Genomic DNA, 20,303 nt, shown 5'->3' with positions numbered 1-20,303 from the left:
CGTGTGTGCTAAGGCATGGCCGTCCACGTCGGCAAGGCCAGGGAGAATACCAGCGTTATCTTGTGGAGTGAAATCTCTCCGCTATTCCCACGATAGCCGGGGGCGAGATTCCAGGGCCGCTCCCACCTTACATTTTGCTCCCAGCGCGAAACGGCTTCTGCTCCTCATTTCAATGTTCCTCTTATCGGGAAGGAACGTCACTGTGTCCACACCAGGAGATATCGTTATCTCCCTACGGAAATGAAAGCTTCGGTGATCTCTCTGCAAAACGCAGACGGCGGAGGAAGCTCCCCGAGTTCTCCTCCCTTCGTCGCATGCAATGCTTTGCTACACGCAGCTTTCAGTAGTACATTTACTCAAACGTATAGTCATCTGCCAAGAGTTGGATGTACAGCAGGTTTGGGGACGTTGTGTACATTCAGTGTCGCTGTTTACTGTTGCAACGAAATCCATACTAGCCATGATTAAGTTTTCTCTCCACAAACTTGAATGCACAAGTCGCAGTGATTGCCTGCTTTCAGAGATGGCTCTTGGCCGAGTTGTTATGATCCCCATCTCAGGAGCAGGCGTGTCCGAACTGGCAAAAACAATAAAAATATTTTTGTTTCAGATCTGTGCTACGCTGAGCATGGGCCGCGATACCGGCAACCGCCCCTCCTCCCCCCCTCCCCCCCCTCTTTCCGCTCTCCTCCCCCCTCCACGATAACGGAGACAGTGACAGACACCACGTCACGAAGAAGTACACCTGCCCTAAACTGTTGACAGCTATCTCAGCAAAATCGTGTTTCGTCGTTAATCCGCCCAAGCAACACCTAAGCTCACAAGGCAGGGCTCGAGGCTATATTAGCTCAAGAAGGTTTTAAGTGCAGAACACTTTATGGGCTCGCTTTGTCGTCGTAGCTCGCTAACGATCGCTGTCAAGAGACTGCTGGAATCAGATGGCGCAGCGAGATAACGGACCCAAGTAGAGCCTGGTGTACCGTCATCAGGGAGTCACGATGAGGCTTCGAAAACCACGCGGTTTGAATAGTCATAACCGTTCGAACCTCGTGAACCGCTGGCGCTTGTCATACATCTCCCGGTGTTTAGCGCGAAGAAAACTGCAGGTACATTTCAGGCAAAATCTCTGTGTATAACCGGCAGCCCCGTGTTCAATAAGTTAGGAACGGTCGTTGGGTTGGTTTTTACGATAGTAAGCGAAAAAAGCGGCCGCGCAGAAAAAAAAATGCCGCGTTCTAAATGCCGCAGCAAGGTTCCAGCCGCGCAAGAAAAAAATGGCGTGTTCGAAATGCCGCAGAAAACATATTCATCAAGAGAAGAGTGAGACAGGGCGGCGAAGAGCTTGATGGGTGGCAGCAGTGAGCGGATAACGGCGCCAGCACCCATTATGGGGAATCACTGCTCTGCACTTCCGACAGCTTTCACATTGAGTGGAACGGCTTTAATTTTTCTAAAGTGTTCTCCCGTAAAGTCGCGTTTTGCAGTGAAGCTGTCTTGCACTTTGTTCTGACAAATATTCGGGTGCGTCTATCGGGCCGCGTTGACAAAGATTTACATACGCTTGCTGAAGAGGTAGTGTAAAATCCTCTCTAGCTCTCAATCTAACATAGCTATGTTGAAAAAAAATTACACTATAATTACTCGAGTTTCATGTGCTTGCCATAAATATTTAGTTCATATGTAGTTGTAAACGTCACAAAATTCTCGTCTGCTGTGATCCATGTCCGTCTACGAAGGAAGTATGGTTGCAGAAATGGCTGTATCTCTTGTGTAATCGAAACTTCCTCGAACCATATTAAATAAGAGTTAGTTACGAATCAATTCCAAGGAAGGCATGTGTATGTAGTATTGTGCTATTTATAAGTAACCACACGTGTGTCAATATAGCCAACCACCAATACGGCTTCGCTGGTGTTCCGTCTTCACAGTTGCGGAGGGGTTCTTTTGTTGATGGCCGGATCGGAAACAAACAACAACCGGAGCCAGCCAGTGTGCCAGCGTGTGTCACAGGCTCCTCGCGCCTTGCACAGATTATTTGTAGCGTGCCTGCCACTGCCTGCAACCGAGAGGCTCGTCCGCCCGGAAGGCGTGCTAACGTAACGGCTGGCGTCAGTTTCTCCGCTGGCCTGTGCCGCAGTGCCTTCCAGGTCACTGGAGGCGAGGAGAAAAGACGCATTGTACGCTCCCAAACACACTGACCACGCGGCGAGTGGGCGAGAAGGAGAGGTCTCGCCACCAGACGGCACATCGACAAGGTGGCCGTCGTGAACGCGACCATTGCAATCATCCGCGGCAGTCGCATCTTGTTGATGGCCACTGCTGGGCGAAGCCCTCTTTCAAAGATGTATGCCGTCAACATGTGTCTGCTCACCCTCAAGCAAGCAGCCGATTTAGCCCATGTCTCTGTCCTTTTTGTCCCCCGTATAAATATTTGGCGCTTCAAAATCTTACAATGGATTACGAACTAGCTCGAACCCACATCTTGTTGATTTAGCCCAGGAACGCGTTTTCCTTTGCCGTGTAAAATACCTTCAAACGGAGTACAGTAACAAACAAAAAGAAAACAAAAAAAACTTCGCTACTTCCTTTCAGGAGCGTAAATCTTCATTAACGTAATTATTAAAGTAAGTCTTTAATGTTAGAATCAGACTTCTTCAACCCCTTGTAATGCTAAATCAGATTTATCGTGAGTTATCTTGAATGAATTCCTGACACGTTGCAACAATTTTTGTGAATTATTTTGTTCTAAGCAGTGACTAAGTGTTTTAACGTGATATTACAGTTGTCTGGGTCAAGCTTCTTTACAGCCTACAAGACGGCCTACTTTGAAGATTTTAAGGCCGAAATTCGCGGCAACAGTAACGGCGGCAAGAGAGATCAGACCGCTGTTCGACGTATCTCGAATCAAGCCGAGAAAAAAAACTATTATTTTCAGTAGGTTTAAGGGGTCGGGGTGGCCGCAGGCTCCAGCCTGGCGGCGACTAGCGTAGCCCTGTCCGCGAGGGAGAGTTGTGTCCCTAGGTCAGAGCTACCCAGCGGCTCCTCCCACTGCTCGTCGGAGGAAATTAGAGGGAAAGGGTCTTTAGGGCAGCCCCACATGCAGTGGGGTACAGTGGAGCGTGTGCCACAGGCAGGACAATTGGGGGAAGGGTAAAGGAACGGGTGGATGTGGTGAAGTACCGCTCGGCAACGGAGAGTGTGAGTCTGGAGGAGTCGCCATGTGCGCTCCTGCGCGTGGGTGATCTGGGATTGGGCAGGGGGGTATTTGCGGCGGGCGAGGCGGTAATGACTGACAATGTCGTGGTAAGTTGTCAGTCTGTCCCTGGAAGATCTGGCCCCATGGTAGGGAACGAGGCTGGGGCCCACTCGGATTGTAAGTCCTCGAGCGACGACGTGGGCTGCCTCATTTCCCCCGAGGCCGGCATGAGCCAGGGTCCAAATTAGTTCTACCGGGGAGGTTGGGGAATTTTGAGCCAGAATTTTGAGGGCGAGTGGCGAAACGTACCCGAAATTAAAAATGTTATTTTTGCCTTCACTTTAAGCAGGGTGCTAGGCCCTGCTTATCGAAAGCACTTTTCTTAACGTTTATTACGGGGCAAACGTTCACTCTACCAAATTTTAATCGCTCCAAAAACGTTGCATAGTTCTTGAATATGTGACAATATTTTACAGGTAGTTTCTCTGGGTCTGTTTCCCCACATTGCAGCCGAATGACCAGTAATTTCATCCAAGGCGTCGCCTTTTACGAATAACAAGGCTTAGCACCCCACTTGGCTCGGTACGTCTGAGCTGCTACATTTACGTAATGGGAACATAACGATTTGCAATTCAGGATGTCACAAACCACATTTTCCGCGTCAATTTGAGGGCGAGACCGGGCCAAGGATGCCATTAAAAGTGTATTTCGCATTTTTTGGTTAAGTGTTTTTTATGCAAAAGGACAAATTTCGGCAATAAATATTAATAATTCTTTAAATCAGGTAAAATACTTATAATCTTGCAAATGAAAGGGCCGTCCATTTTCTTTAGTAAAATATTCATTATCAAAACTAACACATAACAAAAACCGCGGTTTGTGGCAGGATTTCAGCCATGTAAAACTTTTTTTCCCGCTTTATTCAAACAAACCACCCAACTTAAACATCCCTATAAGTCTACTCCACCGTAGCGCACCCAAAGGACTACGGTCATTGCGCTCAATAGGGCGATTCGGCGAATTGCTAGTCGAGCATACGGCACGACTCAGAAATTGTGCCAGCGCTGCGACGATTATCAATTTTGTATACACATTATTCGAATACGAAGGGATCGCAGCAGCATTGTGGAATTTTTTAATTATTAATCGTAAAACGAGTGGGTACTATTTGTCGGATAATGATCCGACGTTCCGATAAATATTAAAAACCAATTCTGTGCGCACATCTAACGTATTTTATGCATAAATACATCTAACATACTGTGACATTCATTCAAGAAAAAAAGATGAAATAATTATGCCGTAATTTTAGACTTCATTAGCTAGACAACGCGTCGGCAGGTGAAAATAAAGATTATAAGCTAACACAGGGGTAGAACGCCAGAAGGAATATTGTTTCATGGTCGCTTTTTTTTTTTTCGCACAGATTGGTGCATTACCTTTGTTCTTTTTTCTGAATGGCTTAAAGATGCCTGCTTCGGGGGTCTTCGACAAAACAAATGTCAGTTTTCGCATCTGTAACAATCAGTCCGCATAGATTTGCTAAAAAAAGATTAACCTTGAAGGCAGGCCTGCTAATAAAACCATCATAAAAAATTGAACCGGTTATTCCACCTAACAATTCAAACTAACGCTTCGGCAACACGGAAGCTGAAATAAAAAAAAAATGAGATCTCCCTGCCGATCTCTCGTTTTATAACGCACCTTCAGAAAAAAATGAAGTATTTCATCTTTGTGATCAGTTGATGTCTGGATACGACAGTGCAGCATAAACTGTATTGTCATTTCAGTCCTGGGCCCCTTCGATGCAAGTAACGCCTTTAAAATAAGAAGCGTGGGACGCTATATACCGCTGCACGCGGCTGACAGGATAGCCAGGATATTGTTTCCGGGTTTCGGGAGAGGAAATCCGGATAAGAATCCGGCACTTTCTAAATTGCGCCCTCTGTTCTGCACGTAACGGGGGAAAAGCTGTGGGCTTTCCCCGGCCTCGGCGTCCATGTCTTGTTGCAACAGTTCCGCCGCTGAGCGCAATTGTTTTCGCCTTGGATCACCATTCGTTTTGTCGGCCGCCCACTTCTCGGCACAGGCTTCGTAATGGCTCGCATCCAGGGTGTGCTTTTCTTTTTTTCTTTTTCTCTTACAGAGGGGGAGGGGAGTGTGGTGCAGTATAAGAGGGAAGAGAGGGCATTCATGTTCCAAAGTGTTAGTCTAATGTTAATTTAATGCTGGTTGTGCGCTGGTATAGGCAGCGCGTGCAGACAACTCCGCGTAAGCGATGAACTCCAGAGAAAAGCGTTCACGCGCAGTTCAGCCAAAAAGACGCCTTTAAACGACAATTTCAGCTGACCCGTGCAAAATAATAAAATAGTCCGCACTATTTGCCTGCCCAACCATGACAACACGCCCGAAAAAAAAAAAAAAAAGAACGCATGCGTATAAGAAAACTGGACGTAAGTGGGTAAAAGAAACGAGGAAGAGGGGAAGACACCTGAGACTTTTCGTGAGCTTCGGCGAAGATGTGAGTGCGAAAGCAGTAACAATTAACGCAAAGTGTAAATAGCGGCGAGAAAACACCGAACAGCAAAAGCGCTCGTGTTGATCCCTCATGCCTTTTCCCTGTCTTTTTAGCCCTGCACGCTTTGTGGTAAGTCAACCAACAAACCTGGCAAGTTCCTACGCAAAAAAAAAAAAAAAAAAAAGGCCGCATATTTGCTCACTTGGCTGCAAGCCTCTGACGCTCCCCTCTCCAGTCTCGCTCCTACCACGATAAAAACGGGGGAGGTTCGCTCAAGTCAATTCAATTTTGCCGCTTTCCACCATTGGCACGCTGTCTAGTCGAATTTTTCGTTACTGCTGATCTTGGATTGCCGCCACGCGGAGTCTCTTGCGGGACACCTGTCTGCATTTTTTATTAAAAAATAGTTTTCAACGCGTAATTTTTTATATCCTGTTGAAGAAATCAAGCACCTATCTATTTTCAATGAAAAGAACAGTGCAAATACGAGTTATGTATTGGTTTTTACTTTCAAATAAACCTAATGCTTCTTTTTTTGTTCTTTTTTTTTTTTGCCCAACGATGTTGACAAGTATAAGGAATCTTTCCAAGTTTAGTGTTTTCGGAACGTCTTGTCTATATAAACTTCTTGTTTTCGAATACCTATAAACTTTTTATCGGGCGGCTGAGTCGAGGGACAGACAGGCAGACATACAGACAGACAGACCATAATTTTCGTGTTTCAGTAGCCCAAGCAAGACTATCGTCAGGCATGTTGCAGCACCGGCAGAACACGTTCGTAAAAAAACCGACGTTAGATCCAAGGGCTGCGGTGTCACCGGCTCGCTAAGCAAGCTAACAAAAGAGTCCGTCTCCCCTACCTCCTCCGATCTCCCTATAAACCCTCTATTTGGCAAGTTATTGTCATGTATCAAATATACTTTGCTGGAGTATGAATAATACGTTTAAGGGTCCTCAAACATGGGTTTTCTACTTTTGTCTTTACCCTCTGAATCCCTGTCGAAGCTACGCCATTGGCAGCACAAATAAGCGCACGCAGCAGATACATCGCGCGTATCTGCTTTATGCGAACTTCGTTCTTATCGCCCTGCCACTTATATTCGCTATCAGTTTCTTTGTTGCGGCTTCAATGAAACATTCTGATACCAGGGGTTTGTCATATTTGACGCACTTATCCCATTCATAACGCCACTGAAGAAAGATGAATGGCGAGAGATTGAAGCGGACGCAGGAAAGGGAAGGAGTGTTCACTGGTGTTGGATTGTGCTAAATTTGAGAACGAAATCATCTTAGTTCGCTGAAATAAAGTTTAAACAAGCCACCGGGGTCTTCATTAATACACCAGCCCTGTGTAGTCCGCGGGCAGTGCGAGGATGGTACGGGAGTTAATATTGAGGAGGTCCAATCTGAACAAACCGCCCGGTTTCGACTCACAGTTGGCGCCTTGCTGATATGCGTTATTTGAAGCGTGATGTGATTTATTTCGATTGCTGGGTCGGGGACAGTAAAATTAAAAGTGAGGCCAATATTCAACACACTTAAAACGTCCATGCGTCTGTTTGAGAACAACGTATTTCTAAGTGTCTTAACGTGCAAGGCGCGGTATCAAAAAAGATCCCTCTTGAGTGAAATGGGCCGCATAGCCTACGTTGCAGCGCGTGTATTTCATGTAAGGATTGCTCAGTATCACGTGGCCGACACTTTTGAGCTCTGAACTGGCACGTCCTGTAGGCATAGCAGTCACAGTTTCAGCGAAGAGGATGTAGCGTTTAGCTTAATAAAATAAAAATAAAAAGGGCACACTACTCAGGCGCTTAGCATGTGGTCATAGAGATAACTCCTACAGAACGGACTTTCTTTGCGTGAAAGAGGGAAGTTCTACAGCGTTTGTCTGTAGGTGCGTGTGTATGAGCGCGCTAACACGAATGCACATCACAAGGGAGTGGCCATTGTCGTTCATCGCTTGAGTCATTTCAACAGTGCACCAGTGATCCGCGTCACAATGGTTCACGTGCGCCCTGAGCTTGGTGCTCTCTATCTCTTTCCTCTCAGATTCTCCTATTGTGAAACCTTCAGTGCAAGTTACGCATACCGACCTTATCTCGCCATCGGCCGATACGACGAAACGGAGGTTAAGTGCTCGTGGTCACTCTCACAAGGCGCTTCGCGCACGAATTCCAGGCGCTAGTAGCCGGCGCCTTCGATGGCGTCACCTTCGTGGCGCCAGACAGAGCGGCGGCGAGCAGTGAAGCTGCAGTCCCACGTGTGAACCGCATAGGAATCTCCCGGTGCTTATCGCTGACAGAGACAGGGCTTAATAAGTGGCATGTAAATGCTCTCAGCGTGAGACGAGGCCCAAAGGGGTCTCTAACGTTACATTCGCTGACGCCTCAAGGTCTCCCCTGGCTATGGCAATGCTCACTGAAGTGCGCGTGCATGGTTGGCATGCGTTTCTGGTCGCGGGTGTCGCCATCAGTGAGGCGCAGATGATCAAGGCATGCGGCCGCGCTGAATTATGCATCGATCTAGAACAGCGTAATTTGAACTGAGACGCACTAATCCTCCTATCAAAAGCCTAACTAGTGTTAAGTCAGCGCGACGTTATGCAAGCGCGGAAAATGAAGGGCCTTCTCAGACAATTATAGCTGTTGGTAGTCAGCAGGTTAAACCACTGCGAGGTTCCACAATCCCAATCACTCTTTGATAAATTGCCAAAAATGAAAAAAAGAAATGCTTCCCACACGAATGACCGGCACTAACTGTTCTTCTCCACTAACGCTCTTTATTTATCGCGTAATTTTATCGCCTGTGATGTCCTCGACGAAATAGCAGGGGCGCCAAGCGCTCGTCGCTCAGCGTTCGCGCGTGGTGTAGGCCCGAGGATTGATCAAGATGTGCCTCATAGAAATTTTGCTCACGTACCCGCTGCAGGACCGGATTGAGATCTGGCAATTCATCGCTGTGCGTTCGGTAAAAGGCTTTGTCTCAACATTAGCGTTACCCCTCCAATTTTTCCGCGGATTTCTAATCCCCGCTCAGTGCCTATAGCAACCCCTGCTTCCTTCGCTTCCCCAACCCCTGAACACCACATCTCACAATGTGGTGTTGTGTGCGATTTTTAAGGGGCAAAAAGTAGTATGCGGAAGACTGCCGTGTACAAAAAACCAAACGTAGTATTTACGCAAATTCTGAATAATTGGCGCCGAGTTAGGTTGTTTGGCCCATTCCTGTCACCTCCACTACAAGATTCCAATCCCATACGGCTTCGCAGCTCGTTCACCACGTGCCGTATCGTCAATTTCATTTAGTGGGGAAATTCTTGGGAACCACGCTTTCATAACCCGTAAGTAAGAACGAACCTAGAAGTTCCCGCATTAAAGTTTTGGCAAAAGCCAGCTTAGGAAAAAGTTGAGCAAATGGGTCTAGTTCCAGTGAAATGGTGCACTTTTGAGCGTGAGACAGGCGGGTCAGCCGTTAGAAACGGATGGGCGTGGAGGCGTTCATTATCGGCGAGAGGCTACCCGTGAATGCCGTCGCAGGAAAGTGTTCTCGGCTTTGCAGTCGGAGCATAGGACGCTCTGCTTGAAGACACAGTCGCGTGCTCGCTCAAAGACGTTTGGCACCTCGAAGGCGTTTGACGGATCCGAGTACGGCGGTCTACACGAGCGGACACTGTTCGACCGTAGGCGCCGTGGCACCGGAACACCCTGAATGTCAGCGAAATGCTGCGACCGCCTTCGTGCTTCTGACACCGAAGGCTCGTTCCATCGATGGCAACATAATTTAGCGTGTGTTTAAGCAGAGGCATACACAAATATGCACCTCTCTGCAGTGCCGGGCGAGGGTAGAGGGAAGAGCGACTTTTGTTCGCCTGCTATCTTCATCGCGGAGTTAGTACTAACCGAAAGTCTGTCGGAGGCCAGCACTGCTCCATAACGTTGCCCGAACCAAACAGCTGAGTCGATTAAGGCGGAAAGTTGGACAAGTTGGCTTTCTGACAAATGAGACAATATCGTCCGCCTATATTTTGTGGTGCCGTCTCCTTTTAGCGCTAGAAAATTGTATCATTGGTCTGCTGCGTCGGATTCGTTTTCATAAACACGGGCTTCCGCTTTTGCCTTGGCAACACGGTTTCCTAATTTGTCAAAAAACAGAACCGCTGCCTAGGACAATTGGCGATTAATAAAATGGGCCATTGTTTTTCTTTTTTCGATATTTTACTTTGCGACAAATGGGACTGCCTAATTAAATAGCTGCTTACGCATGTTTAATCCAGTTTCGTGCCCATCTTATAAGTATCATCCCGTTGATCATAATCTTCGACGTAGCAACAGCGAATTGTATGGCGCAGTTCTTCTAGAAGCATCGGGCCTGATGAGGACTTCTGCGGAATAAAGTGCTGGAATATAAATGTGTGCGTAACATCCGTGCACACTTAAAAGTTGCTGCGTTTCTTGCTTTGCGAGCCCTGTTGCACCATTTCATCGATCTGGCGATTAAGAGGCGTCTAGAAAGGGGTGAGCGGCAAATGTCACCAGAGCGCGCCGTTTATCACTCAGAACATAGAAGCAGCGAATTGGTCGTCATCCGCTGCTGGGTGCGATCTCGCTCGCGCGAAGGTTTCGCAACAGCTGGCCACCCAGTATAGCTGCGCTTTGTCTTCCGCTTCAATACTGCGCGCCAAGCCCGCGCCACAGGGAGCCGAGGAATTCTCATTTCCACAGATCCCGGTCTACACCTATCGAGTACAGACTTTGTCTTCGTCCTCGTTTGTCCGCGAGCGGCCGTCTAAAGGGAGCACGATTAAAAGCATTCTCCCGTGCTTTCGACTGCGACAATCGTTCCCTGTCTCATTTATAATAAAAAGACAGACCCGCTTTCCCAGCGCGGGTGCTATATATCGAAGGAACTTCGTTCACTGTCCACACCATCTCCCGAATCTTTGACTCAAGAATTCGCTGGCAGAAGGAGCCTAATGCGTTGTAATGTTGCTACCTCCCCTCGTTCAGGGTAAAGAAATTTTGGAGGAAAATTGCTTGTATTAGCTCGTCGTTCTTTGAGGCCGGCTCACTGAGGGAGGAACGGAGCGACCGAATTCCATCGCACACGGAAAATGTGATTTTTTTTTTTAACGGAGCTTTCGGTTGGACTCCACGGGACTCGTCGAGCGCACAATTCACTCTACGGGGGACTATGTCAGGCCCGTTGCTTCATCGCCACGATGAAATTAATGACGACCGCTGGAGCTTCAGCTGCGAGAATCGTGGACGAAAGGGTGTGGTGTAATTACGATATCCACAGCGGGGGGTCAGTCGCGTACGTTCACGTGACGCCACTGTGGCACTGCACATGCGTTCAGCCGCTACTCGTTCGTCGCTCCCTCGCCTTTTCATCGTCATTTCTTGATCGCACTTTTTTTTCGATTTTTTAATACACTAGTCTACACCCTTACTGCATGGTCTCTGCGAAGCGGTGCTTCTTGCGTCCACCGCTACCTTGGAGCTGTCGTATGAATTAAATGAATTAAAGATACCGGTGGTAAGGCTGCTAATTCCTCCCCCTAAATTATCGCGATTTCTGCTCACACCTATATACCCGCTAGTAACTGCGAGGCAGACATAGAAAACCAGAGCCAGTGTTTCGCTGTACTCGCGTTCCTATTACCAGTCGCCGATTGCGTGCCGTGGCTCCAACGAACAAGGAATACAGAGAGCAGCAAGGCCTCCTCATCTGCATTGAAACTGGCGCGGGCGGAACAGCACTTCATGCAAGGCAGGCGCCCGCAGCTGGTCGCCATGTTTCTCGACGAGCCTCTGTTGTCTGCTGTAGCTCCTACACACTTCCCTGCGACAGTATTCGTTCGGGTAAAGACAAACATCTGGTTTTTGCTGATTGCGATGAGTCCTTCAGACTGGTGGGCCCACTTATCCGTGCTCCGAAGCAAATAGGATTTTTTTTTACCTTCCTGTATATCTTGGCGATGTTACCCTTCGTTTCAGTTTTTTGGCTGAACAAATTCCAGGAAGGTTATTTTAGGTATCATTGATTGATTGATTGATTGATTGATTGATTGATTGATTGATTGATTGATTGATTGATTGATTGATTGATTGATTTGCCAAAAAGGAAGGCTCCAAAGCAGAGGGCTCTCCACTATTTTTACAAACAATATAGCACCGCGCCGCCCATTTACAGTTATGTAGCTAAACCGTCGCCACGGGTCAACCTCGCAACGATAAAACGTGGCGTACTTCTTCTGGAATTAGAATTTAAACAAAGCGTCAAGTGATAGGACGTGACAGGGTTATAAGTATACGGGGAGACTAAAAGGGGAAAATAGCTGCTTCGTAGGATGGGCGTGAAATGATGGCCATACAAATTTTCTTCCTGCAGACCAATCGTGAACGAGGCTGCTGCTGCGCCCCTCTTACAATTTCTCTTGGCAGAGGCCCTCTGTGGTGGCGTTGTGGGCAAGCCATTTTTCGGATAGGTTTACAACAACATCACGAGGCCGTGAGTATGTCCGCAGGTGGCCACTTCAGCACGCGTCAAACCGGAAATTATTGTTTTTTCCTCGATTTACCATACTGAAGCGTCATAAAAGTGGTTCTGTAGCTGAAAAATAGCATTTTTAGCTTTTGTTCCTTTCATATAAGGTAGTAGGTAAAAAGTTTATGAGCAACCAAAAGCTCATCACATATTTATAGTTACTTGGCACGCCGTTGTAATATCACGTTTACAAGTGATCTTAAAAGTGAATAAGAAGGCAGGATACGAGTAGTAGGCTTAATTTCTAGTATATTTGTGTGGTGTACATGTGTATTTTGAGGGGTCAAGACGCAAGGTTGGTTCTGTAGACACCACTAAAGTGCGCGAAGCTTTGTGATACCAGGGAATACTGACGCCTTACAGAAGGATGCTGGAAAAAATATTAAAAAAATGATGCATGAATTAAATGCAGGATAATCCTTCACAAGAAGAGTGAACAGCTCCCAATCAAGAAGAGCTTCCTACAAGGAGGCACTATCTCTCTAAAAAATGTTGAAATTCTGTCCGGAGTGGGTATTCATAAAGTTTGATTGGTAGAAGTCAGGGATCAGAGTAAATGGAGAAGTTTTGGTCCACTTGATATTTACGGACGACGTTGTCTTGTTCGATGTGTCTTTTGCAAAGAATTGCTCAAAAATTGCGCTCAGAAATCTCCGTTGACAGGCTAAAAATGAATATGAATAAATCGGAAGTCAAGTTGAACAGACATGCAGAAGGCCCACGTTTAACCTAAGTAAACAAATGCTTTCAGAGGTGGTTGAAAATATAATTTTATGCGACAGTTTTACAGTGCTGATAGGAGAGAGAAATCTGCCATAGCAGTACGCAGTATATCTACCGACTCTTGGTACAGATGATTTATTACCTGATAAAAGAGACAGTCAACTGATACTCGGGCAGTAAAGGCACGCAAGGTACGTTTCGCCGCTGTAACTAATGATAACCCAGGCACAATTCAGGCATTATGGTTGAAGTTTTTCAGAGAATCCCTGAAGGTGAGGCATGCATGGTGAGAGCAATCGGGCATGTCTCAACTTGTCAAGATTTGTATTTTATTTGCTTCGTATACCGTCCTTAAGTGCGTCAGCGGGGAGAATCTTATCACATTTCAGGTCTCGAGTTGAAGTAGCGAAATAAGGTGAAATAGGCCGCACTTCCTGGGATTCTTCCCACTATGAATCGGCATGCTTGTCTTTTCAAGTAGGGCAGCACTTTTAAGGGAAAGAATGACTTGATCTACGATGAAGGCTGAAGTGGGGCTTCTGATAAGCAAGAGCTCTGTAACTTTGGTGTTTCCTTTCCCGGTTTTCATCTCATACGCTGCCTGCGACAAACTAGTCCTCCCTGATTTGTGGCGCTCTGTTTTGCGGTGCACATCAGTAAATTGCGCGGAATCCGTGGAACCTTGAGACTTTTCGAGTGATTTTTCTTGTAGTTGTTCTATATAGCTTGTCGGAGAGGTAAAGTCACGAAGTTTTGCTCGGCGAGCATTGTGACAAGCCGTACAAAAAAAAAAAAAAAAAGCAGGGCGAAAATCTGCCGAGAACAAAATGCGTGCTCTCGACCCCTCGAACGTTCGCAAGCAATTTGTAAGCTTAAGTATATGCAACGATGGAAAACTCACCATCAATTCAATTTCTTGATTGATTGATTTGATTGTAGGGGTTTAACGCGCCGACGCAACGCAGGCGATGAGGCGCGCCGTAGTGGAGGGCTCCGGAGTAATTTTGACCACCTGGGGATCTTTAACGTGCGCCGAAATCTCGTACACACGGGCGTTTTTGCTTTTTGCCTCCATCAGAAAAGCGGCCGCCGCGGCCGGGAATCGAACCCGCGGCCTCGTGCTCAGCAGCGCAACGCCTTAGCCACTGAGCCACCGCGGCGGGTATCAATTCAATTTCAGCGTCCGTTCTGACGAGGAGTAAACTTTTGTTATTTTTGTGATTTTTTTTTCACGTTCAACTTTACATTAAAAAAAAAAACTGTCTATAACCAAGCCTCCTTAATAAACCTGACTGCAACAAACCTTCGCAAGCAATTTGTAAGCTTAAGTATATGCAACGATGGAAAACTCACCATCAATTCAATTTCTTGATTGATTGATTTGATTGTAGGGGTTTAACGCGCCGACGCAACGCAGGCGATGAGGCGCGCCGTAGTGGAGGGCTCCGGAGTAATTTTGACCACCTGGGAATCTTTAACGTGCGCCGAAATCTCGTACACACGGGCGTTTTTGCTTTTTGCCTCCATCAGAAAAGCGGCCGCCGCGGCCGGGAATCGAACCCGCGGCCTCGTGCTCAGCAGCGCAACGCCTTAGCCACTGAGCCACCGCGGCGGGTATCAATTCAATTTCAGCGTCCGTTCTGACGAGGAGTAAACTTTTGTTATTTTTGTGATTTTTTTTTTTCACGTTCAACTTTACATTAAAAAAAAAACTGTCTATAACCAAGCCTCCTTAACAAACCTGACTGCAACAAACCTTCGCAAGCAATTTGTAAGCTTAAGTATTGGCCGCGAGGCCCACCACTGGAGAGGCCGGCGCTGCGATCGTTTTGACGTCACTTGTAGGATCACCGTTCCTATCTTGCTGCGTAGTTGGCTTGCAGCGCGTGACGCTTCGCTTAGGAAGCGCGTTCTAAAAGTATTTTCGTGTTAATTTCCTTCGTTTGAAGTTAATTCTCAGTGCTTCAAGCGCAGTTCGACCTAATGGTGACTGTATAACCGTATCAACTGTGGTAGATTATCCGCAAACACCATGAGCGTGGTGGTGTATTACGCATGCGACCGAAGCGTAAGCAGCGGCTTGTTTCCCCGATCAACAATGTGGACTACGACGATCGCCGAGTGAAGTTTCTAGATTTCCCTTGTTTGCAAGAAATGTATAAAGCAGGACATCGTGAAGCGTTAACTGCTCGCAGAAGCACACGCACCCGCCGTGCCTGCCCGCACAGCCGACGGTGCGGCTCGAACCGACGCAGGTCGCGGCAGCAACAACTTGTCGCCGCTTTTTAAAATCACACAAGTCGTGGAAAAGAAGTTCCAGATTGGTGAAAGTTGATGTTAGTGTGATGAAAAATTCTGATAGGTAGTGTCGTCAGCTGTGGTTTTCAAAGTGATGCTGAAATATCTGCCGCGATTTACGCCGATCGGTCGCGGAGGTCGGTCCCGGCAGCGCCGGCCCGTTCACGCACGGTGCGGCGAGCGGCCGAAGGATGGCTATGCTTGCGCGCAAGAATCGACCGAGGCCGTGCAGGTATCTTGATCGTCGATCGCTTTAACGGAAGTCACCGCGCTTAGAGTTCCCAGTGCGGTGAAACGTTCTGTTAGGGACCGTCACTCGCAACTCTAACGGCGATGAAATATCTGCTGCGACGCCAAGCCTAAAGTTCCCAACATCCGATTACGTGCATCCGAAGCCGGCTGCGAGCTGTTGGCGAAGGCCCTCCCGTCGCGCACGCGCGTGTTGCGTTTGGGTTCCTCTAACTTCTTGGGGGCCCCCAACGCTCGGTTCTCCTATTCTAAATATCCCCTTTACCCGAAATCATTAACGACGTGTTTCGCCTCGTACGTAGCCTCGCCTTCTGTGAGAAGTCGTGAGTTTCGAAATTGATGCTTCAGAAATGCCGGCTTACTGTAAACATACAAAACACCCTGCAATTATAAATTACCACGCCGAGCACATAATGAAAACTAAATATAGCCTTGTCCGAACCCGCTCGAAGGCGTTAAAAACTCGCGTTCGTACCGTTCATACATTGCGGACAAGTCGCGAAAAGTAAACATCAGCCGTGCAGAGTACAGGCCGGCAGTGATCGTTAATCAAATCCGGGCATGACTATAAAACATCGTAGTGGAAATAGGCACTGATTAAGCAAAACTGCAGACTAAGACTATAACAATAATTTAAGCATGTGCGGCGAAGCAATCTGATCACCGTTCTCGCGTCATTCATTTACCACGCAGCTCGCGCGGTGAGATCATAAGTGAGCGACGCGTTTCCGTCGCTGTTACAAGGTGTTTGCTTGCACACACATGTCCCGTCACAAGTATTCCATAATGAATTTACAGCGTACTTTTCTCGGCATCAGTTGCATCGTCCTTGGCGTTAGCTGGCTGCGTATGTAAGAGCTGTGGGTCGCGATGGTAGCAACTACCTAAACGCGGCGGTTTCGCCGGGAACAAGCGAGTCGCTGATTGCTTGCCCGAATTATTTGGTTTACAGACAACTTTTTTGGTAATTTGTATCAAATCCACAAGGAGCGGGCGAGACGGTGGCCACAACAAAAAAACACGCTTCCGCATACGCACGGGAAGTGTGTTGTAGCAGACGACAACACGATTCGGCGTCCTACAAGTGACGTCACTCGTAGGTGGCGCCACGGTATGTCCTCGAGGCCAATATGCAACGATGGAAAACTCACCATCAATTCAATTTCTTGATTGATTGATTTGATTGTAGGGGTTTAACGCGCCGACGCAACGCAGGCGATGAGGCGCGCCGTAGTGGAGGGCTCCGGAGTAATTTTGACCACCTGGGGATCTTTAACGTGCGCCGAAATCTCGTACACACGGGCGTTTTTGCTTTTTGCCTCCATCAGAAAAGCGGCCGCCGCGGCCGGGAATCGAACCCGCGGCCTCGTGCTCAGCAGCGCAACGCCTTAGCCACTGAGCCACCGCGGCGGGTATCAATTCAATTTCAGCGTCCGTTCTGACGAGGAGTAAACTTTTGTTATTTTTGTGATTTTTTTTTTTCACGTTCAACTTTACATTAAAAAAAAAAACTGTCTATAACCAAGCCTCCTTAACAAACCTGACTGCCGCACCACACGATAATGCCTCTACCTCTGAAGAATAGCTGCCAGGCGCTCATACAACCGGTGAACAAGACGTTGCTGAAAAGTGGGAGGCACTGCTGTTCGACGAGGATCCGGAGAGTCAGAAGAATCTGGTAAACCGGGCTAAGACGGCATCCACCGCCAGAGGTTTCCAGGACTGAGGAGATCCACCGCGTCCGACCGGCAAGGGCCAGGTAGCCTTTTCAGGAAAGAAACGTTTATTTCTATATCTCTGAACCTTGCATTCACACTTTTACTTATCTTTAAAATGATGTTTCTACAACACAAACGAAAACGTTTTGTTAAATCTGCTGACCTTCAGCGAAATCTACTGACTTTTGGAAGGTGTACTTACTTACTTATTTGTGTGTGAACATGTGTCAACACAGCCAAGCACTCTCAAATAATGAATAGTACGATACCTCTATCCCTGAAAAGAATGGTATGGACAAATTGCGTACCGCGGTAATTACTCGTGCGCCAGCCACTTGGCTCCTTACCAAGAACCTCAAATAAAACTAAATGAGCCCGACGAGCCATGGAAAGAAAGATGGTGGGAGTAACGCTTAGGTATAGGAAACAAGCGTGTCGTGGAAGATACCACGGCTCAAATTTATATGAAGAAGCGGGCTTGCGCCGGGCATCAAATGCGGAGAACTGACAATAGCCCAGCCGCCGGGGTGGCAGGGAGGCTACCGAGAGACTGGACCAGCATTAGGGGCAGACCTCAATGGATGGATGAAATGAGAAAATTTCGGCGAAAGAATGGATTTGCACACAGACAAAACCGGGTGGCAGTTTATCGGAGAAACCTGAATTTGTCCTGCAGTGGTTATAAATTTAAGGATGATGATTATGATGGCGATTATGATGATGACGGCAACGACGACACAGAGACCAAGTGTAACCAGAAAGGCAGCTCAAAAGCTGGTTAATACCTATGTGTTTTAAAAAACGCTTATAGTATATTTCATTGCCTGTGGTTTCACGCTCACCTGCCCCCTGCGTCAGGGGCCAAGATATCAAGCACCCTTTCGAACGGGGCCAAGATAGCGTTTTATCGCCTCTTTACCGCCCTTAGCTTCCACCAGCATGAGTCAGCTATTTGTTGCAAGGGTGGGCAATGCAGCGGCAACTGTGAATTCTGTTTTAAAGCCATCGCTCATGCGATGAGCGTGCAGCTGGAGGCCGCACCTCGTCTTATTATCCGGCGGCCGTGGGCACATCTTCCATCACCTATTTCTATCCACAAATAGTCGCCTATAGCTACGAGGTTTGTAATGTCAGTGTTAAGTGTACGTTCACTGCTTCAACGAGCGTATTTAGCGAGCAGTAAATTTCGCACTTCTCACGAAATCAGCGTTGAAGCTTGCTCCGTGGCGACTAAATCACACTTTGAAAGCCAATTAGCGCACCGCCACGTTTGGTTGCTTTGCGTATTCGATCTGGCTTTTTCTGTACTGCGGAAGCAGTACGCCAACTTTTTTCCGCGACGGATTTTCTTTCCAGGGGTGCGCGTGCATGCGCTGATTCAGTCCACTGTCCTCCTCTACGACTCCCGTTAGAACCTCTTGAGGCCGAAGGTCCCACGTGCGAAAGGAAAATTACAGCTTACCGGACGCAGGCTCGCAACGTGTAGGCGATAGCGTTGCATATATGCAGCGACGGGAACGGGACTGCGGAAAATTTGCCATATTGAATAGTTTTAGTGACCGTTTTTGACGGCCCGCTCCTCTCCGATGGCAAGCGGGAGCGCCATTGCGCATGCGTAGCGCGCTCCTGCGCAGGCGGCGTTACCGAAGCGGAGCGCCGCTCTGCTCGCAGGGCTCGCTGAGCGGACCGTGACACGAAATTCCCGCGAAAGCGGCAAAGATAAATAGGCAAAAATGGCACGCACCTCAACGAGGTTCAGAACGGAAGCGAAAAACGTCGACCGCGACGCCCGAGCGTACTTGCAGATCCCAGAAAGGCAGCCTCGTCTTGGCTGTTCGAATGCTGAACCGCTCATTTTAAACAATTTACGATGATTATAGCGTGACAGCGACTAAATTATATAACACATTGAGGTAAGGCAATAAACGCGGTATTCTGATTTATTTTAATGACCAAAATGTCAATTCTTATATTTCCTTTTGGGTGAAGTTTTGGTTTACCCGCGGACAGGGCACGACCAGTGACGCGAATGATTCCCGGTCGAGGGAGATACGGTTACTGGTAAGCTAAAAGCTTTTCTGCTGCTGACGCCTCGTTTGTGCTGCAAACGGGTTGTAGGGAGTGGAGCGGATCGTAAAAAAACGGTCAGCCCAAACTCTCGATTAACAAGCAGCGATTTCGGTTCTACAAAATAAAAGCTCTACGTATCAGTTTTCATCTGAAGTGTATCATTCTGCCGGCCGCAGGGGGGCATAAAGCTGGATTATCTACGCGCACAGTGTACACGATCCTAAGACGATCATCGTTATCAGAGGAAGGACCCTTGGCTTTCCATTCGCTCGCTGCTACCGTGCGTCAGCCGAATCAGTCTTTTGACCCTTAGTTGCAGGTCCTCCCTTACCCTTGTTCTCTGCTGTGCTCGGCTTCCTGCCTCCGAAGCGAACTTCACAAGTAAAGGCATAGTGTGTATCAAAAGAAGAATGCTTCAAATAACGGCAAAAAAGAAATCAGGGCTAGTTCCTCTTTTGACGTACTGTTCAGCAATGTAGAATGGGATGACAGGCGATGGCTGTAGCCGTCGTAAACGCGCAAAGACACTCCCCGGTCGGCTACTCCTCGCTAAGCTGAGGGGCGAATTGTGTCTTCCGAGGAGGTGACAGATTCCGCTCCCATACCAGCGGAGCGGCACGTGCGCGTACCACGTTGCTACATCTGTTGGCGGACATACATGTTTCGGCGGGTCTTGGCGTGGCTCTTCAGTATTGCAGGCCCTGTATAGCCTCAGAAATTATCAGCGTCATTCGAGACGCACTCGAAAGCCGCTAACATGCGAGCTCAGTTCGTATCAGCGGCATTCTTCCTAACTTTATTTGGAGCCGCCATTGCATCTGCTTTGAAATGACGCCCGCTCGTTGGTTGTCACGTACGCCGTCGATACGAAGCTTACTTTTCAATGGTCCAAGCATTAGCGGGCTTCTTTTGGTAGACCTGATGTCTCCGGTATTGCGTCCAGGCAGCGCAGCGGAGAATATATATCGCGGTCCCTCAATGC

At 47.8% G+C, this 20,303-nt stretch overlaps 1 protein-coding gene across 2 annotated transcripts in view; it reads right to left on the bottom strand.

Annotated features, from left to right (window-relative positions):
- Impl2 (Ecdysone-inducible gene L2) overlaps nt 1-20,303 on the bottom strand; it is a 171,799-nt gene that overhangs the window by 40,483 nt on the left and 111,013 nt on the right. Inside the window, exon 1 of one of the 2 annotated variants that reach the window (XM_077687972.1) lies at nt 18,714-18,854. The exons of the other annotated variant lie outside the window; for it this stretch is intronic. Within the exon in view, the coding sequence (XP_077544098.1) occupies nt 18,714-18,752 (39 nt within the window). The 5' untranslated portion in view covers nt 18,753-18,854. Of the gene's footprint in view, nt 1-18,713; nt 18,855-20,303 lie in introns of those variants that run through there. 2 annotated transcript variants of the gene reach the window in all.

Source organism: Haemaphysalis longicornis, unplaced genomic scaffold (assembly GCF_048455015.1).
Source record: "Haemaphysalis longicornis isolate Haplotype H1 unplaced genomic scaffold, Haemaphysalis longicornis Haplotype H1 scaffold_1, whole genome shotgun sequence".
Classification (NCBI taxonomy): Eukaryota; Metazoa; Arthropoda; class Arachnida; order Ixodida; family Ixodidae; genus Haemaphysalis; species Haemaphysalis longicornis.
Note: the sequence above shows the minus strand (reverse complement) of the source record. Positions and strands in the feature narration are given on the sequence as shown.